Here is a 19,622-nt window from a genome sequence, read left to right as displayed (position 1 = left end):
ATAATTATTATTACAGTGGCACTTTTTGTTTTGATTTTGTCTAAAAGTTCTCCAATATTTTATATAACTTACTTCATTTAATTTTCTTTTATTTTTAGAAGGAATTAACATTTCAAACCTCCATTATTCCACTCCTCAATCGCTGCGACCCGGGCCAACCGCACAATGTTCTATAGTCAAAGTTGTATTACATTGTTCAGATCTAGGTCGTACATTTTATGTATATAAATGTGTTAGTCGGGTGAGGTCTATTCGTAACCCAGAATATGTAATCCGCTTAAAACGATTTGATGCGAAACGTAACGATGTTGTTAGTTTTGCGTCAATTTAATTTTGTTCATCAAAAGTTTAAAATTCAACCCGCTGAACATTTCTGCAACTAACGTTGTAACATATCATCTAACACGTACACACACAAATCAAACTAAAAATGTTTGTTTTTTAATCAATTGAAAGATAAAGAACAGACATATTTCTATTATTCCATTTTAATTTATCTCTTCATAAATTTCCTTACTGAGTTGTATTCATAAAACTAAGAGGTATCCTTGTAAGTGTAGCTCTTCCAAGATCAATTGTAGAAAACAGTTATGCCAGAAACAACGTTTACTTCCAGTATATGAAAACATCGAGTCGTAAAAATAAATGTATTTCTATTGACCGAAGCTGTCGGAAGGCGTTCGTGCCTAATGCTTTATTAATATCTGCTAAAAAAATTGAAAACTGTGCAGCTGATTATCATGAAGATATAACAGCAGAATTATTTGAAAAGTTGTTCAATGGACAGCTTTTACTTAACATTCCACAACCAGTAATCGTTATGGAGAATGCATCCTACCACTCGCAACTCCTTAAGATACCAAAAAGTTCTATCAGCAGACCGCCAAGAGCTTTGGAAAAACTGTGTTGAACATAAAGGTTTTGAATTGAAGGAAAAAGTACCAGTATAAACATTTCCTCTTTTTTGTATTTATAATGATTACATTATACTTGCAAGGATAAATAAGAGATTGTCATATAAGCTTGTGTATGCCGCGGTAAACTCCAAACTGTATTCGATGGTTTGTTTATTGAGGCTGTTAGAAATGTTACCGGGAAGTACAAGGTGACATTGGATAATGTACTGGATTTCGAAAGGCTTTGTTAAGGAAATAAACAATATAAAAGAAAAGTTGGAGAGAGCAATTGAACTGTTGGAATTGGAGGAAAAGTTATTGAAGGCGATGAAAGGTGACAGTAATCATACAATTAGAGGTGTAATATAAAAAGGTGCTGAAGATATATTTAGTCAGCATATAGTGAATGAAGGTTATACTACGTATTGAATCAGTCGTCAAACCTCAATCTAGTAATGTCAAGATTGTCGAATCTTTATTGCCAACAAGACAAAAAAAACGCCAACAGAAAACAAATGAAATAAAGGGACTTAAAGCGATGTCAACGATCATGGTCAGGAAACGCAAAGAAGAAGAAGTGGAGAAAGTATTTTCCTATGTTTCATAATCTTGTTATACTAAGAAGAAATAAACGCAATTGGGAGATGCACCCAGTTCAATATCAATGAGAAAGATAGAAAGCAGAATAATAATCTATGGACAACTAACAAAGCTTGAGTTTATCTGTAATCAGTTTCTAAGTGATTTATATAAATAAATCAACAATCTTGGTAAGAATAACATAGTCACAATAGAGTAGAAGAAAATTAGATTATAAACTAGCAAAAAGTAGACCGAATACCCTTTTGGGGATAAGAATCTTTTTGAAGAATTAGAGCTGGTGTGATAAGAAATTTATAAAAAAAAATTGAAGAAAATATTGGACCATTGCGACAACAGAGTAGAGTTGAGAAAAGCGATTATACTACTGGGATAGAATTATAAAAGCAATAAAAGAAAAGAACTACCAACTGGGGACAATAATTGGCTACAGAAACCTAGAACCGGTCAAAATCGACGAATTGGTATATGCAGACGATTTAGTAATCATAGCAGAAATAGAAGGAGAAGTGGACATATAGATAAAGATAATAGAAGACCCGAGAATGGGTGTAAGTATTAAGAAATGTAAAAGAATGGTAGTTGAGTCATTTTCACTGAAGACAGAAAAATAGATATAGAGATAGCAAACAGAATAAGAAAAACAAATCAACTAGATAGGTGTTTAAAAAAAATCCCGTCTCTATGATAGATTGAAAACTAAAAAATATTTGAGATTTACTCAATAAAAAATTTTCGTAACGAATTCAAGATAAAAGGCGTTGAAGAAAAAAATGTATATACACATTTTTTACGATTTTGCCGCAAAAACTGGCAACATTGTATTGAAATTTTCACGAATATGTTTTGGAAGCTGATACATAGTTTGAATTTGTTTTTATGGGTCACTCTCATAGAGGGCGCTAGTTAGACGGTTCGTACCAAGTGGTATTAAAGAAAACTTTTTCATTATTAGATTTATTAAGCGAAATTTCGAATTTAAACTGTATACTATGCTCTTACTGAGACATTTTTCGTAAACAAACATACGAGAAGACATAAAAATAAAAGTATACAACTCTACAACTGTAACCACTATGATATATGGAAATGAAGCTTAGATAATAAACAAAAATATACAGAATAGAATGGTAGCAGCGGAGTTAAAGCAATTGAGGAAAATAGCACGGAAAACGAGGATAGATAGAATTAGAAATGGGGTAATTTTAAAGGAGCTCAAACAGGAACCAACAGAAACTAATAGGAAACAAAAAAAGTTATGAAATGTTTAAACTGAAGTTTAAAGAAAAGTGACCGAAGCAAAAAGATATAATAAGAGAAGGAAAGGAAGACCCAGAAAAACTTGGTTACAATAAGAAACAAAGTAAGAGGAAAGACAAGGGAAAACAATACAGTAGTGGAGAATATGGATGAAGGGAGAGTAAATACTAAAATCCTAATACTCTGACGCTCAAAAGACCACATTTAGTTCCAGAAAAGATGTTATTTGTACGGGGTCACATTTATTGAAACGTACTGTAATTAATATGACGTTAACAGAGTATGTAAAATTAAAAATTTTCAAGCAACAAATTTTGTATTTGTAGTACATCGATCTAAATTTTTGTATTTCAATTTAAATTTTCTATCGAGTTAGTGAATAGGACAATACCCTCAACTCTAACTATGTTGAATGAAAAGAATGATGATGCACTTTTTCACATTTCTTCATTTACGAGATGTGCTCGTATTTGAGATATTTTTAGCGAACATTATCAACGCGAAATAAACTTGATGTGACGTTCCGGAAATGAAATTTTTAATTGGAAAACTATCTCATAAATAAATGCTAAGTTGAATTAAGCTTTTCCAATGTACGCAACCCAATTTTTAATGAAAAATGGTTTTCAATTTATAATGTAGGTCAAACATGATAATGAAGTTATGTCAATTTTCCGGAGGCAAATAAATCGGTTTTAATCATGTAGTTAACTCGGAGCGTTAGAACGAGCACATCATATATTTTTATATAGCTCCACTTTTTTAATAGTTATTTGAAACGATTTGTAAAAGCCCCCATTCTAGTGTTTTATTCGAGAATTAATAAATCTAGTCAACTAATAAAAAACTTCATTATAAATTTGAATCTTCAACTCTAGACACTATATAATTATGAAACTGAGATCTGCCATAGTTTAGACGGAAATGATTTAGTTCCTGAATTATGATATGGAATTTTGAAAATTATGACTTGCAGCCTTGTTCTTCCCGCAACTTTTCTTTTCAGAAACAATATTTCTATAATTTTTCATAGTTTTCGACTCATTTTAGTATAATTTTTCCTTTTACTCTTATATGGAGGGTAGGTAAAGATATAATTGCTAGGGATTCCACCGACTCAGTATTGTCTTTATGTAGATTGCAACCTTTTGCATCACCTATGTGATATTCTCCAGAATAATTCTGCCAACAGTCGTCTATAACTCCCGTCTCCGTCCTATCCGTCCGTTTTTCATATAAAGTTAAATTTGATATCGCCAAGCTCCATAATCAACATATTTTTGATAAGGGTATTATTATTTGAAGGACTATGATAAACATCAGAGTTTTAACCGCAGAAATGTGATGAATTTCGCTAGTTTTTGTATTTTTTGTAAGCCCGGTAAGAAATATACGTGTCATCAACGAACACGTTCTCTTGAAAGGGTTCAGATCGAATAGCTGGCCGATTATTCCAAAGTCGTCTCATTATTTGTAATAAATAAAATAGTCCAGGTGCCAATACCAGATATTCACGACCTCTAAAGCAGTAATAAGTAGAATATATCAGATATTATTATAAAGCTTCCTGAACGTCAGCTGCGGCTTTTGGTGTGGGGCCTTCACCATCTAAGAAGATAGTTGAGGACCCAAATTATAGTTTTCTGTATGAGAACACTGTAGATCCATAAATACTGTACTACGGTGCACATATTGAATATATTATACTATAAAATATATCGCTTGGTTAGCAAAAGAATAATTGGTCAGTTTGTTATTCTATAATATGTTCAAAAAGTGACGTAAGCTGCTGAAATTTGAATCCCCACTAGGTTTTCAGAGAAAGAAATGTTTTGAAATGATCCTGGCTATCTGCATAAGTCTATAAAAAGTATAAGGGTACAATGTTACTATAAAATAACTTCTTAAAATAAAACATTCTGCATAAATTCTCAATTTTTCACAATCTATTCAATTACAAGTACAACTGTCAAGACCGCATAATTTTTAAATTTAATAGTTCACAAGTTACACTCGATTGGAATTAAATTAGGTACTGAGGTGTGCAATGACAGGTTATGGTGATCGTAAAAGAACTTAAGATAAAGTAGATCAGTTAATTAATGCAGTTTAGAGGATTGTGGACGTTCTTCAATAGGTAAGAGCAACTAGAAATCTCCCTGACAATGTATATCAATATTATGCTGCTTTAGAAAATCAAAGCCAAATATTGATGTAATGAGCATTTTTTATCATTATTAGTATTACGATACTATTTTGAGAGCTTACCCCATCTGGTGTTACATCTTGCTTAACGTTAACTCTATAGTTTGTAGATGGATTGAGCTCAGTTTTACCGCCTCGTAACCATACGACGTTAATCGGTTTGTCTCCATTCACATCACAGTGCAACAGCGCCGCATCTCCTTTTTTGACAGTAACCAGTCTTGTCGGAACAGAAAAGTAAGGTGATGCTGTAAAAGAAAATTTGAATAAACAAAACGAAATGAGTTAAAATAAATAGAAAAAACCAAAGAGATTACAATATTGGAAATATCATTGCATCAATATCCTGTAACAAAAACAGTCAAGACAATGGATGGCAAAGTGTTAACCTGTTCTAACATCGGCATAGTTATGGGATAGTTTTCATCTACCATCTTCAGAAAGAAAAATTTGGAGCGCATCATTGCTTGATAAGGTAAAAGGAGAAATGAGAAAATAGCGAAAGAATTTGAAAAAAAAAATAGTGATCAGAGCAACGCAACTTCTCTCAAATCGATGATCGTTATAACTAAAGTCACAAATTGGACTACACATTTATTGACCACTCATCAGATCTAACCCCAGAGACTTTTTCCTGTTCCTTTCACTTACAAAAGAGAAATTTTCAAAATTTAAAGACGTTATCGCAAAAATAAAAAACTATTTGAAAGGGGTTAGAGCTACTCTAGACTAATTGTAAAGCCTATATAAAAGTTAAAAAAGCTGATCTTGTTCCTTTGTTAGGTCAGAAACGTTTAAAACAACCCTAATACTTCCTGCAAAACAGTGCGATGTTTAATACAGCGAAAAACACAATAATATTATATAATGATAACCACTTATTTGAGGATAGATCTCATTTCATATCCTCCGAAAAATTGCTTCTATTTCTGAAAATACCGATGTTTAATTCTAAAGTGTTTCTCCTTATACAGAGAGAGTTTTATGTATGGAACGCCTCAATTATGTCGGAAACGGTTTGTACGATTTTTTCTGCGCAAAAGTCTTGTGAAACGGCCGGTCTTATGGTGGTATCTACATTGTTGTCAGATCGTTCCTTTTTCCGGAAAAATAATGAAATGAGAGAGATCTATTCTCAAATAAGTGGTATCATTATATATTATTATGTTTTCCGCCGTATTAAACATCGCATTTTGACACTGTTTTGCAGAAAGTATTAATTGTTTTATAGGAACAAGATCAGCTTTTTAAGCTTTTATATAGTCTTTACAATTAGTCCAGAGCAGCTCTAAACCCTTTCAAATAGTAGTCTCTTTCTCAAAATAGTTATTTATTTTTGCGATAACGCACAAAAATTTATAAAACTCGTACAAGCCGTTTCCGAGATAATTGAGGTGTTCCGTACATAAAACCCACTCTGTATATACGAATTAATGATCACTCTGGTTTACTATCACCCTGCTCAAGTTAGTTTACCTGAGTGATCTCATAAGTACCCGGTTTGAGCTATAGATAACGATAGTTGCTTAAGAATCACGTGGTTGAAAATTTTTTCGATAAACATGAATAGTTAACATTTCCAGTGGATTTGTAGAAATGCGAGTAGATTATGACTGAATCAGCTTGATCGTTAACAAGAGACAAGTATTAACTAGCAGAGCTTAAAGGGTGATGTACGAGCTGCTACGACAAGTACCTCAATGATGAAACATCCACAGCGCTACTTGATGATTACCTATTGAAAGACCGCTAGCTAGGTACGAATTATCATGAATTACCTTGGAATTTGATAACTAGCAAACTGTTACCAAGCTGAATGCAGCATTTACTTGAAGTCGAACGAAAACAGTGTCGTAAGAGGAAACAAAACCATGGACTAAAAAGAAAAAACCGACTCTGAATAAAGTGAAGACTGTTTTATCTGTAGCATAGCGTCTTTGTTTTGCATTGCAATATTTGAAACAAAAAATCAAACAAAAACCCTCTCAGAGGGAGCAGAGAAGAAGGTGTTGATTCATAAAGACAATGTACCAATTTACAAAGTTGTTCTTGCATTAATCAAAATTAATGAATTGAAGTTTGAATTGATACTTTATGCACTTTAACAATATTTATTCTCCAACACTTTAATGTTCAAGGATTCTTCAACGACGGGGAAATGGTGCAGGCAGTTGATGACCATTTTAAGAGGTGAACCAGTTAATAAAAAGAGTATTGAACTCATTGAGAATAATTACTAATATTTTTCCAAAATTTTTGTGTCTTTTTGCTACCTCGACGAGTGATCCCACTGCGTAAGCAATTATTCAGTAGAATCTTTCAGATGTACGAGTAATTAGACAATTTCCTTGATTTTTTTTTGTGCTTTTATAAGAAGATTGTTTATTTGTGTAGTTATAAGTAAGTTGCTTACTGAATACATCCGCTCACTCATTTGTGAAATACTCAGCGAAATGAAGAAGCGTTATTAAAAATTGAAACCATATATTTAATAGTAGTTTCAGAAAGAAAGCTGCGGCTAATTTAAACTCTCGTCTTCCCACGTTACTTCCTGTCTCTCGACGACTCTTTTCCGTTATGTTTTTATGAAATACATTTTCCAAAGTAAAAGATGAGCTCAAAATTGAATAAAAATGTAATTTCCTAACGACGTCATAAAGACAAAGGTGACGTGAAATATTCCCAGGTGGACGAATTTATAGAACAACTACTTTGAAAAGATGTATATGGTATACTGCTTATTTCTCGTAAAAATACATTTTTTTGCACAACACTTATTTGAAAATATTATACACAGGATGAATCTCAATTTATTCAAAATCATTCAGGAGGAGGAGATTTCATTTACAAATTAATTATCATTCACACCTCCATTTAATCGATGAAATCTCACCTTCATATTTCATTAAAAACCATCTCTTTACAACTTTCGGAAATCGCACACTTCCCGTGAACATGCTCTTTTTTCAAAATATCTATCTTATAAACCATCACTCTCCCTCTTTCAATCCTCAGCCTTCAACAAAGATAATATAATAGTGAGGATAAGAAATATTCAATTATCCCAATTATTTTTTTCTAAACGTAAATCACGGAAAAGGAAGTCTGTTAAAGAAAACTATCATTACAGGGAACTATGTAAACTCCGAAGAGAAAAGAATTTATTTGTATCAAAAACTTCTGATACGGCAATAACATAATAAATGGAGAAAAATTGGAGAGCTGATAAAACACTTGTAGACAAAAAATTCTCTCTCTAACATATGATTGAATGGCAAATTGTAGTGTAATGAACCTATCTAAATGGGAAGCTAATCAAAAAATCTGTAAGGTGTGTAATTCCTCGTGTGAAATGGCGCGTACCTTATCGACCCTGTTTTTTGTAGCCAGCTCTGGGACTATTATACAGCGAAATTTTTTTCTTTTATATCTATAGGTTTTTATGATTGATTTTCAGGACACATACATAATTTCAAATAATTCTGTACATTAATTCCATAATTTATTTTAATTTTGTTTTTAGCAAAAATATATTTGGTAAAATTTTCAAAAAAGAGTTAATAACTTAGTGGTGACCACGGCATGTATCCTCGCATTTAAAAATACGTAACTGGTGACCCCGAAGTGATAAGGAATATACACGAGAGGGGTTAACATTTTTTTGGGCACGTAAAGTGTATGCTAGGCTATGAAAATATCATCCAGATAAACGAATACGAAATCCAGACATCGAAGCACTTTATCCATAAAACGTTGGAAGGATTGGGTGTTACGTAGCCCAAAATTTATGAACTGTTGATTTTAAGCTTCAACTAAGTCGATTTCCGAGTATATTTTCCTGCCGTGCAGAGCCTATGAGAAGTCGTGGAAATATCGGATGGGATACTTATCTGGTATGGTACGAGCCTTACTCCCTGCATGGGTGCCAATCCTCGTCACGTTTTGTCGCCATGTGTAAAGGTGCCGCCGAGCTGCTGGACGATGGTCGATCATCGCATCGAATTCTCTGTAAATTACGTGAGGATTTTGTAATACGGCGTGCCGGTTTCGTAGGTAAGAATACGAAGCTATTCACTGGTTGTCGAACTACCTCACCCGCACAATTCACATGGTTAGTAATTTTCACTAGTCGCGGTTTTTTCATGAGAAACGAACCGAGGAACTATCGCTGCACTTCACTTGAGCCCTTCGCGTTGTCACACTGTGCATATACACTTTATGCCCCCAAAAAATAGATCACTTTGGTTTATCACTTCGGGGTCACCAGTTATCTATGAATTTTTAATTGCGAGGGCACATGGCGTGGTCGTAACAAATTATTTTGGAGAAACTGCGCAACTTTTATATTTCCAATGGCTTGGAAATTGAGAAATCTCTTATTCAATTTTTTTGTAAACCTAACGGATATTGAACTTTATGATCACACATTATACTGATGATTTCGTTTGTTTTTCTGAAAATCAGAAATGATATACAGAATACGATATAAAATCGAGACATTCTAACAACAATAAATCATACATTCAACGTTAATTCTTCTTCTTCTTATCTCTCCTTACATTAACAAAACTCGATCTACTGTTATTTTGACATCTCATAAATCTTAAGCATAGATATTGAAATTTACTTACAATTTACTCTTAGTTGAATAACTTTTCCGATGCCTGTGCCGATTCCATTATCAGCTTGACATAAATAATAACCCTCTCGATCTTCCTTGACATGTTGAAGCAACAAAGTACCGTTTCCAAGGAGTTTCGTATACATATGATCACGTACTTCTTCGTAGTCTCCTGATTTACTAGCTAGAATCAAAATATTAGATGGAATTGAGAGGTCAATCGTCAGAGGTGACATGATCAGAGGTTTTGATTTTATTAAATTTTATATATTATTTGTGATTCCAAAAATACCAGCATTTAAATAAAAAATAATGACTGCTACGTAATAAATGCGCAGGCATCAAATAGTAGTAAACAATTCAATAAAACTTTGATTTTCACTAAAACAATGTTAACTGTAGCAGTAGAGCTACGGATATTACTTCTATTATAAATGACGTAGCTCTAGCTACTGTAAACAAATCAGTATAACATTACACCTCATTTTCTGTTTCACTGGAAACAGAACTCTAACAGTAGAGCTACGAATTGTTTTTGTCGCAAATCCCGTTGCTCTCTTTAATGTAACCGAATCAATATACCCTTAAACTTCTTTTTTGTTTCACTGGAAGAATTTTATCTGTAACAGTAGGGCTAAGCTACGATTGTTGTGAAATGGCACGTATTTGACAGTAAATTTTTATCACGTGCACGTGTTTTTGAGTGTTTTCAAGAATGTCCCAAATTATTTCCGTCCGGGTCGCACTTCGACATTAAAAACGGATTACAATATTGGCAATTTGATTCGATTTAACTGTTGATTATATTTTCTTGGTATTACTGTAATTGTGACAATTGATTATGGATCTTCACGGTAACTTTTATTTAACAATTCAACATACTAGAAGTGTGTTTGATATTGGTGCCTAAAATGTCACGTTTGTTCAAGACATTCGCAACAATGTACTTTTAATATTAGGTTTGTTCCAACCTGCTAGTCGGGACCGTTCTTGGAACGGTTATCGGAAGCGTTCATAGATATTTTCTGCGCAATCTCCTCCTATGCACTGTTCTTGCAAATCAAATATCAAAAAAAAAACGTCCCGAAAACGGTTCACAACCGATACATACCTAAGTCGGCTGGAACTCAAAAAAAATCATTTCTATAACGGTAACCGACCAGTTGGAATACGTAATCTCTATTGCGCAGAATCGTCACCGTACCAAGGACGGTTTTTTATTGGGTTGGAACGAACCTATTATTGAAAACACCACAAACTGACAGAAGGTTCGCGTCGAAGATAAAGGGCTGGTATATATTCAAGGGTATATATATATATAAAATAAAAGAAATTAAAAAAAATATATTTTAAAACGCGGTATCAAAAAGCCATACTTTTTAAATTATTTAAATTAAATTTTTAGAAAAATTAGTTATGTGAATAGTTGATCATATCGATTATTTATAAATAGTTGATTGAAATTGATCATATATTCGAAACTATTCATACAACTGCTATGGGAAAAAATTTAAAAATATGATAAAGTAGTAAAGACCACCCTAGCCATCTCTTAAAAGAACACAGGTTTGAGAAACCGCTAGTTTTACTTTTAATCAAAACTTTACACTATTGTCCATGGTTTCTCCTCCAACAACAATATTATATCATAATTCATTAATTTTGAACAACTTTTAAGTTCAATATTTCTTATATGATAATGTTTTTTATATCATATACTTAAACTGGTAAAAAAGTTAACCGAAAAATAAAAAAACATAAATAAATAAAACAACATATTTATTATAAAATAACAACTGTACGTATTTAGAAAATCTAGGAGTCAGATACAGCATAGGAACTATACACAGGGTGGCCCATTAGTGTGTGGAAGTGCAATCACTTACTTAAGATAAAATAAACAAAAAAGAAATTTTAAATAAAAGTTGTTATATTTGCACTGATACACATTTCTAAAATATTTTGAGGTATACAGCCTAAGCGTGACAACATGTAGTGAAGTTTTTTTTTAAATAGGACACCCTGTATATTTTTTTGCCCTTTTCCCATAAATTGTGACGTTGCCGAATCGGAGCGAAAAATATTTGACTAAAATTGGTGTTAGTACGAAGGTAAAGGATGGCTGGAATGTTTGAACAGAGTAGAAGTTTCGTTTGGGGTTTAGGGTGTTTTTTAGATAAGCACTAATTCAGGAGATTTCAATTAGCAGAAACCTCATTTTTTTAAATGGAACATCTAGTATATTATTTTACCATCTTTTTTATATATATTTATTTAGACTTGCAATTATAAGTCTAAGTACTCAACTGTGGGAAATGGGGAGAGTGGAAACTTTGTTAACACCAATATCGCTGATTATATTTAACCGATTCTTACAATTACAGTCTTCCTAGAACAACCAGAGGATGCTATTGAACTTTTTTTATCAGATTAAGCAGCTTTGGTCGGGAAATATAAAAGCAGACTCATTCAGCAGCAAAACAGCGGAAATGTCATTTCGATATCGTTTTCCTGTTTCTCGGTGTTTTAAAAGAAGCCCAGTTTCCTTTCCCTTCGCCGTATAGAAAAGCCAATAATAATAAAGTAATTTTAACACCTTTTTGGTGACATTTTTGTTTATACTCGATGGCAAGCTCATTTTTCTTATACATCTTATTAACTGTGCTTTTTATGTTTACTGCACATAAACCAGCTATTTCATAGGTTCATTATTTGGTGCTTTTTTATCCACTCTTGGGAAATTTTTCCAAGAAAATTTGTATGCCCTACTCATTTGGGAAACCGAACGGATATAATAAAACAGATTTCTCGTTAGATTTTAAATATATAAATTCAGTTGAATTAATTGAAATTGACTTTCCTGTTCGTATTCATAATAATTTCTTACTGTTTATGCTTCTGGGAGACGTCGTTAGGAAAGTTAAAGTGGAAATAAATTAAAAACAAGTAATGAGATTATAAAATTATCAAATAAAGTAATTTATTCGTTTTAGCTCTATAATAATTGGATTTCTTAATAAAACAAGCTTTTGACATGATAGACAAGTATTTTGAATGCATAATAATTTAGTTGATGTAACTAGGATATATGCAAAATATCCAAAAAGACAATATCTTAATATCAAAGCCTACTAGGCATGAGAAACGTTTTGTAATACGTGCAATTAAATGCCCATTTATCATCGGAGCAATAGCTAGATGCTTGAGGAAAGCAAGGCTTTCGTAAGTCAAATATTGTACCCTTGATAAGAGAAGATATGTCAATTGCATTGACCGCAAAAGAGAAAGCGGACTTGTTGTGTCGTATATTTTCATTTCATTTCAGTTCATTCATTTCTATATTCGCGGTGAAAACTACTACCGAGCCTGCTTAGAGTTGGTTCATCGAAATAGAATTTCGACAGCGAGATGTGGCAAGACTTCTCAAAGGTATGGTTCACTCTGCAAACTCTTTTCTCTATCATATAACAGAGGTCACTTCTCTGCAGATTAGAAACTTGCTCGGCTTTAACCTATATGAAAAAAAGACGGTTCCCAATAAATACCGTCTGATTGCTCTAGTCCAGCCTTTGCCAAAGTCATGGAGAAAGTCGTTACCTAGCAAAGCTTGAGATATCTTGAGTCTGCGAACATCATCAACAACCAAATACGGTTTGTCTTCCTCACACATCGACTGGCTTATTAGCTTTCTTCAAGACCGATCCATCTTGATTGCTATCGATGGACACACCTCAGAAAGGTTCGGGGTCATCGCTGGTATCCCCCAGAGATGCAATTTGTCATTTTATTTCTTTCTCCCATACATCAACGATCAACTGCGTCGATAAACTCTGCTAACACCTAAATTCGTAGGCAGCAACAGATCACTATCAAAATCGATCTTGGTTATATTCTGGAGTGGCTGGCACTGTAAATCAGGTTTTCGTCCTGTGTAAACATAATTTTCGACAAAAATAAGGACACGGTAACTACATATTTTGATAAATATATCTCGAATTACTCTAGAGATGCTAGATACTTATAAGATGGTTCATATCCTGAAGATTGATATGACGTGGAAGGCAATCAGATCACCGAACTTGACTATCTTAGGTTTTTATATCTAGGGATGGATTAAGTATATTGTTTTTACAATTACATAAAACATAAAGATGGCAAAATTCAGTATTTCAAGAGCAGAAAGTGATTTACTATTAAATCTACTTCTCAAATAATGAATGCTCGCTCGAAACAACTTGAATTAGTTTATATATTTCATTGTACTATTTGTTTTTATATTTTTTTAAATTGTTTCCAACGATCAGTTAAAAAATAAATTTTTCAAAATAATTGAATTCGTAAATAAAGATCAGGATCGATCAGATGTATGCTGAGAAAATGAAAATAATTTAATGATAGGTGTGATTTTTTATGGTCTTTATATCAGTTCGGGAGTACAAAGAAAGTCAATTCAGTTTACCCCGTAATCGATAACGATATGCATATAAACATCGATTTAAATTTCAACTTTTATTTGAAAGTTTCTAGATTTAGAAATTAAATAATTGTCGCTACAATATTGACTAAATATTTACTCTTGGGTGGATGGGAAAGGACTGTTTTTAAGAAGACTAAGCTTGTTTTTCTTCAGTGCTAGACACACACAATTTGTATACGATACAGAAATATATTTTAACGAAAAGTATTGATTACACGACACCAGAAAACACTCTAGTAAATCCTCTTTGACATAAACTGATTGTTATAGGGAACATTGCAACTATATCACAACCAGATAAAAAATCATAAATATCCATTACGAGTTAGAATGTTTATGTTCCCTTAAGGGTTTTTTGTAACCTAAATAACCAATTTACGAAGCTACTAATACAATAAATAAGACAATAATATAGACCTGTAGCTTTTTTCCAAATAACTGTTGGTGTTGGAACGCCCTGGGCTTGGCAATGAAGAGCCACATGTCGATTTCGTTCGACACTAACGTCGACTGGTTCAACCAGCCATCTTGGAGGTACTGAAACAACACACGAAAGACTATTGAATAAACTACAAATTCATACTTAAACATATATATTTATTTATTGGTGCCATCGTGGGTGGGAACATTTACCACACTCTATACGGTTGAGGTAACCCTTACTAACAAACACTTCCATAGAAGCTCCGATAATTATTGAAAATTTTTATTACATTCCTTTGATCCACCTTTTCATTTCACTATAATTCTTTATCTAGTTTCAATTCGAAAATATTCTTATATAATTGATTCAGAACTCTGTATATTTATTGAGTTATTCTTGTATTGAATTTGAAACTTGGAAAGCATCTAAATTTTAAAGATTTTTAGTTCAACAAAATATTTTTATGAGTATTGAATTCACTGGTGAACAGTGGTTTTGGTCTTTGGTCCTTTAACAGCTAATGAAAATAATTAATATTCAACCGTTTTGAATTATTTACAGACATTTATCTTAAATTGTTGATGACACAGTGGAATTAGTTACTAGTTACTTAGTGTTGACAAATCTATGAGTTACAAAAAGTAGGTAAAGCTCCAGAAGAACCAAAGTTTGAATAGAAAGAAAGACTTCGGAGGAAGGTGCAAACGTTCTTCTTCAGAAAAGAATTTCCGACAGTAAAAAAGTTCTTGCCATGTAATGATAAGGATTACCATGGAATGAGCCAAAACACACTATGGAAAGAAGTAGATTTTCACTGGAAAAAGCATTCCAAAAATTTTATTTCAATATAAACAGACAGATATTGTAGTATGAGGAAAAAATTACCTAACGGCTATAAAAGGAATGAGAGGCCAAAGAAGAGATATATTTTAGAAAGATGAAATATGGATCAACGAGGTACATACAACGAATAAATTGTGTTAAGATGAAACTGTTACAAGTCAAAGACAGGTAATACACTTCGGCTCAAACGGTTTTGTTAAAGGTGATATTGATTTTTGAATCTACTCGTACCGGTGACTACTATGAGGACATGAATGCTGATGTTTTGAAAAAATAAGGTTCGAACAAATGATAGATGTTCTTTCTCAGTACTCTATAATAGTAATGGATAAAGTTATCACTCGATATTTCACTCAACCAAGTGGTTGAAAAAAGTTTTACAGAATTGGCTAAATTGAAAGAATATTAAGTTCCATCCCGGTTCTGTCAGAATAGAACAGAACTGTACTTTCCCTTCATAAAAGTAAAAAATGAAAAAATATTAAATTTCTGAAAATATCAGACAATTCTGATAGACACCACTATATCATTGCAGACTAAACCCGTTTGAACTGGTATGGGTACAGATAAAGGCAGAAGTTTCAAGAAAAAATAATATTTTCAAAATGAGTGATGATGAATAGTTGTTTTTTGGACGATGTAAATTATGTAAAGTCTGAAAACTGGGAAGTTAGTAAGAGAAAATATTTGTTGCGACATTATCTGATTGGGATTTGTGAGAAGTAGTTCTACTTAGATATACTGGTGAGTTTTCATATTAAAATAATTATTTATGAACGTAACGCTGCTTAAAAGTCAATGTTTCAACCATTCATGTAATCAGTATGGCACAATGTTTTAACATACTTCGTGGAAAAATATTTTTTCACTTTTCACTGTTTAGAAGCAGGTTAATTAGGTAAAAATAAGAGTTTGCACCCGCTATATACATTATATTTATACAAATCTTATTTCATACGGATATACTCAAGGTATAACTCAACAGAAAATATTTTAACTGTCTACTAAAAGAATTTATATGCCGATTTACCATGAATGCTTCATTATTTTAATACTCTCTCATCCGTAATAATTTTAGTATATATTTTTTCTAAATTATACTGATCATTGCCATCATCGGATGGTTCCATCTAATCTAATACCTTTCCTTCAATAATTTTTTGTCCTTATGGAGTAAATTTTTTGATTTCTCTCAATAATCTCATAGATTATCAAGATATCTATCCAGGAAATTGTATAAATATTAATTTTATGTTCAAATTTCTCCCGAAATAAATAAAAAATGAAATTTTTTCTTACCTTTGCCTCTTACAGTTTTCAATTACAAGTAAACCGAGTTAAAGTAATGAATCTGAATCTTGTTACAGATTAAAATGATGCCTTTACGAAAATTTTGAAAGATCCATTGACGATTTCGTTAGTAAAGTTTGATTCCAACATTTTCTATATGGAAAAAATATATAGGAAAAGAGAAATTTTCGTAGTATTCTCTAGAGACTATGAATATACGTCTATAATTTAGCGAGTTGATTTGCGAAGAGATATCACAATTATCAGAAATAGTCCTGTACAAAAGAATGATTAGGTACAGAGATACGTTAGCGAAGCATGTATAATATAATGGATTATAATGTAGAGCTTCTTTAGAGAATACACAACGAAATCAATTATTTAGAATCTCCAGAGTGTAGAACATCGATGCATTTTATGAAACGGAAGTGCCTACTTCAGTAATGAGTATGGAAGAGAGAGCAACGCATCCGTTATGGATTTAAAAGATTTACTTGAAATAGAATATCGTGTATTATCGAAGAAATCTTGGAATAAAAAGCATCGAATAAAGTTGAATTTTTCACAGTCAGTTCTTGTTAATAGTTTTAATTATAAAATTGCCAATTTAAAAAACATTATGCAATGATTCAATTAAAGGTTTTTTCGCTGTAATCCGTAATTACTGTTTGTTATATTTTATTTCTCACGTTACACAGGGACGAATTAACAATGAACCTCCAATCATAAAAGAATCACCGAGGAAGATAAAGATAACTAAAAGTTATGATAAAAAAATTGCATCATAAACAAATTCATAGAAGTAAATTTATATCGAAATTCAATTGAAAATTTCAGAAACTACCATGTTCAAGATCTTTCAGCTCATTTTCTTTCCGTTTTATCTATATGCCTTTCATTTTGCCAGTCTCTCACTCCAACGAATCTGTTATAACTTTTTCAACCATTTTTTAATAGATCTTCGTCTTCCTTTTTCTCATCTTCTTCATTTTTTAGTACTTGTTTTACTCATCTATCTTTTGTTATTCTACTTATATTATATATGCCAACCATCTCGCTCTACGTGCTTTAATTATATGGGTTTTACTTGGGTGCTTATACAATGCAATAGTTCTATGTTTATTATTCTTATGTACAATTCATTTTCTTCAATTCGCCCTTTAAACTGAAAATTTTACGTTTACATATTTTTTATGTAGTTTAATTAGTTCTTCATTGTCCAGTTAACTGACATCTTTTTATTGTTTGGCACATACTTATTGCAGCTGTTCGCGATATATATATTTTGAGTTTAACATTTTTGTTAGCAGTTTTGATGCTTTTTGTTACTAGTCTTGATGCTTCACTGTATTTTACTATTCTTTTTTATATGCTCCTTTTTTCGTCTGCTTCATTTGTGATAGTTACTCCCAAATATTCGATTTATTCCGCCTTTTCTATTCAGTAGTTATTATTTCAGTTACAATTCATAATAATTTGTCTCTCATTGCAGCGTATCTTGTTTTTTTTTTCGTTAATCCATAGAAGACATTCTCTTCCCTTCTCTTCCAATAGCTTAAATACGACTTGAAGTTCTTTCCTGGATTTTGTCATTAGTACTATGTTTCCGTATATATTATACATTGATGTTTATTTCCATAAATCAAACCTCAGGTTTGCATACCACTTTCTCTTAGTATGGTTTCTTAAGCTAAGTTGAAGTCGGTTGTGTGTAATGGGTCTCTTTGTGATCTCTTATCTTGAATTAACTGCCCTCTAAAGTTCCTTTGCTTTCTGTTTCTCAGATCGTCATTGAATTTTCAATTTTTCTGCATCCATCCATCCATCCATCCATCTTTTTTCTTGATGTTAATATCTATCCACTTTCCAGCTTTCAGGCCCTTCAAGGCTAACCGAGAGAAAATTAGATATGCTTTTTAGAGAGCTTTCTATTCAAACACCCGTGGGCATATTTTGCTAGCAACTCTATCTGAAAAATGGTAAATGATGTTTTTAGAGGTATTTTGGTCCAGAAATGCCAAGTCCCGCTCCTTGCACTAGCTTCGAATCGTCTTTTTCCAACATACGGTATATTGGTTTATCACGGTTTTCCAGACCTCTTAGTGTGCCCATCGAACTTGTTGATAAAATCATTACAGCTCATTTCATAAATATTATTCTTTTCCTAATCTAGTTTTTATTGTTAGGATTTATGCAATAATCAGTTTAAAATATTGATGGATTTATTAACCAATTTAAAACACACTGACAATAATACTTTACAATGCCTTCTGTGTAAATAGGATTGAAAGGTAGATAGTAGATTGTTTTGGAGAGTCTTTTTGGCTTTACAGCCACTCTGCACCATTTTTTGATAAGACTTTACATCTTATTGTTCTATTTCCAAAATACACAGACCCCTTCCAAATAAGGCTATTTTGTTGCGTTTCTTCTGTCCTGCTTCCATAGGTCTTAGAACTACTCCTCCAGGGTATTTAAGCCTTTTAGCGAGGTGCTTTGCTGTTTCCGTGACTTACTTGCAGAATCTGCAGTTGTGGTCCTCTGCCATGTCAATCGTCTTAAGGTGGTATTTGACGGGACCTGTCAGAAGACCGACCACCAGTTTCATGTCGTTTCTGGTCATCACAAGAAGTTCATCAGACTTCTTGGCCTGGAGTGTTTCTTTAGTAAGACTCCATCTGATTATTTCGCCACTTGTTCAGTTCGTTATTGATGTGGCATCTCGTGAGACCATAGTAGGATTCTGGTCCTCATTTTTGTTAGCTAGTGCTTTTAGAGTTTTTATGAATTCCCACACTAATTTGGATATGCACTTAATAGCTTTCAAGTTCTTCAAGGCCGCTTGGCTATCTGAGAGAGGTTTATATCCAAATACTTCTGAGCAAATTTATTTATTGATAGCCGCTCTACCTGAAATATAGTGATTGATGCTCCTAGAGTCCAGCTTGTGTACCACTTTGAATGGGGTATGTTTATCCAGCATACTGTGCATTTGGTCCAATGGTT

General features: G+C 32.6%; 1 protein-coding gene across 5 annotated transcripts in view; it reads right to left on the bottom strand.

The window, feature by feature from the left end:
- The window catches only part of LOC130896195 (cell adhesion molecule Dscam2), a 260,584-nt gene that overhangs the window by 49,474 nt on the left and 191,488 nt on the right, over window positions 1-19,622 (bottom strand). For all 5 annotated transcript variants that reach the window (XM_057804116.1, XM_057804113.1, XM_057804114.1 and 2 more), the window contains 3 exons: window positions 14,477-14,596; window positions 9,593-9,766; window positions 5,025-5,209 (listed from right to left, as the gene is read on the bottom strand). In XM_057804116.1, the coding sequence (XP_057660099.1) occupies window positions 5,025-5,209; window positions 9,593-9,766; window positions 14,477-14,596 (479 nt within the window). The remainder of the gene's footprint in view (window positions 1-5,024; window positions 5,210-9,592; window positions 9,767-14,476; window positions 14,597-19,622) is intronic.

Source organism: Diorhabda carinulata, chromosome 7 (assembly GCF_026250575.1).
Source record: "Diorhabda carinulata isolate Delta chromosome 7, icDioCari1.1, whole genome shotgun sequence".
NCBI classification, from domain to species: domain Eukaryota; kingdom Metazoa; phylum Arthropoda; class Insecta; order Coleoptera; family Chrysomelidae; genus Diorhabda; species Diorhabda carinulata.
The sequence above is the reverse complement of the archived record's forward strand: the minus strand, read 5'-3'. Positions and strand labels throughout refer to the sequence as shown.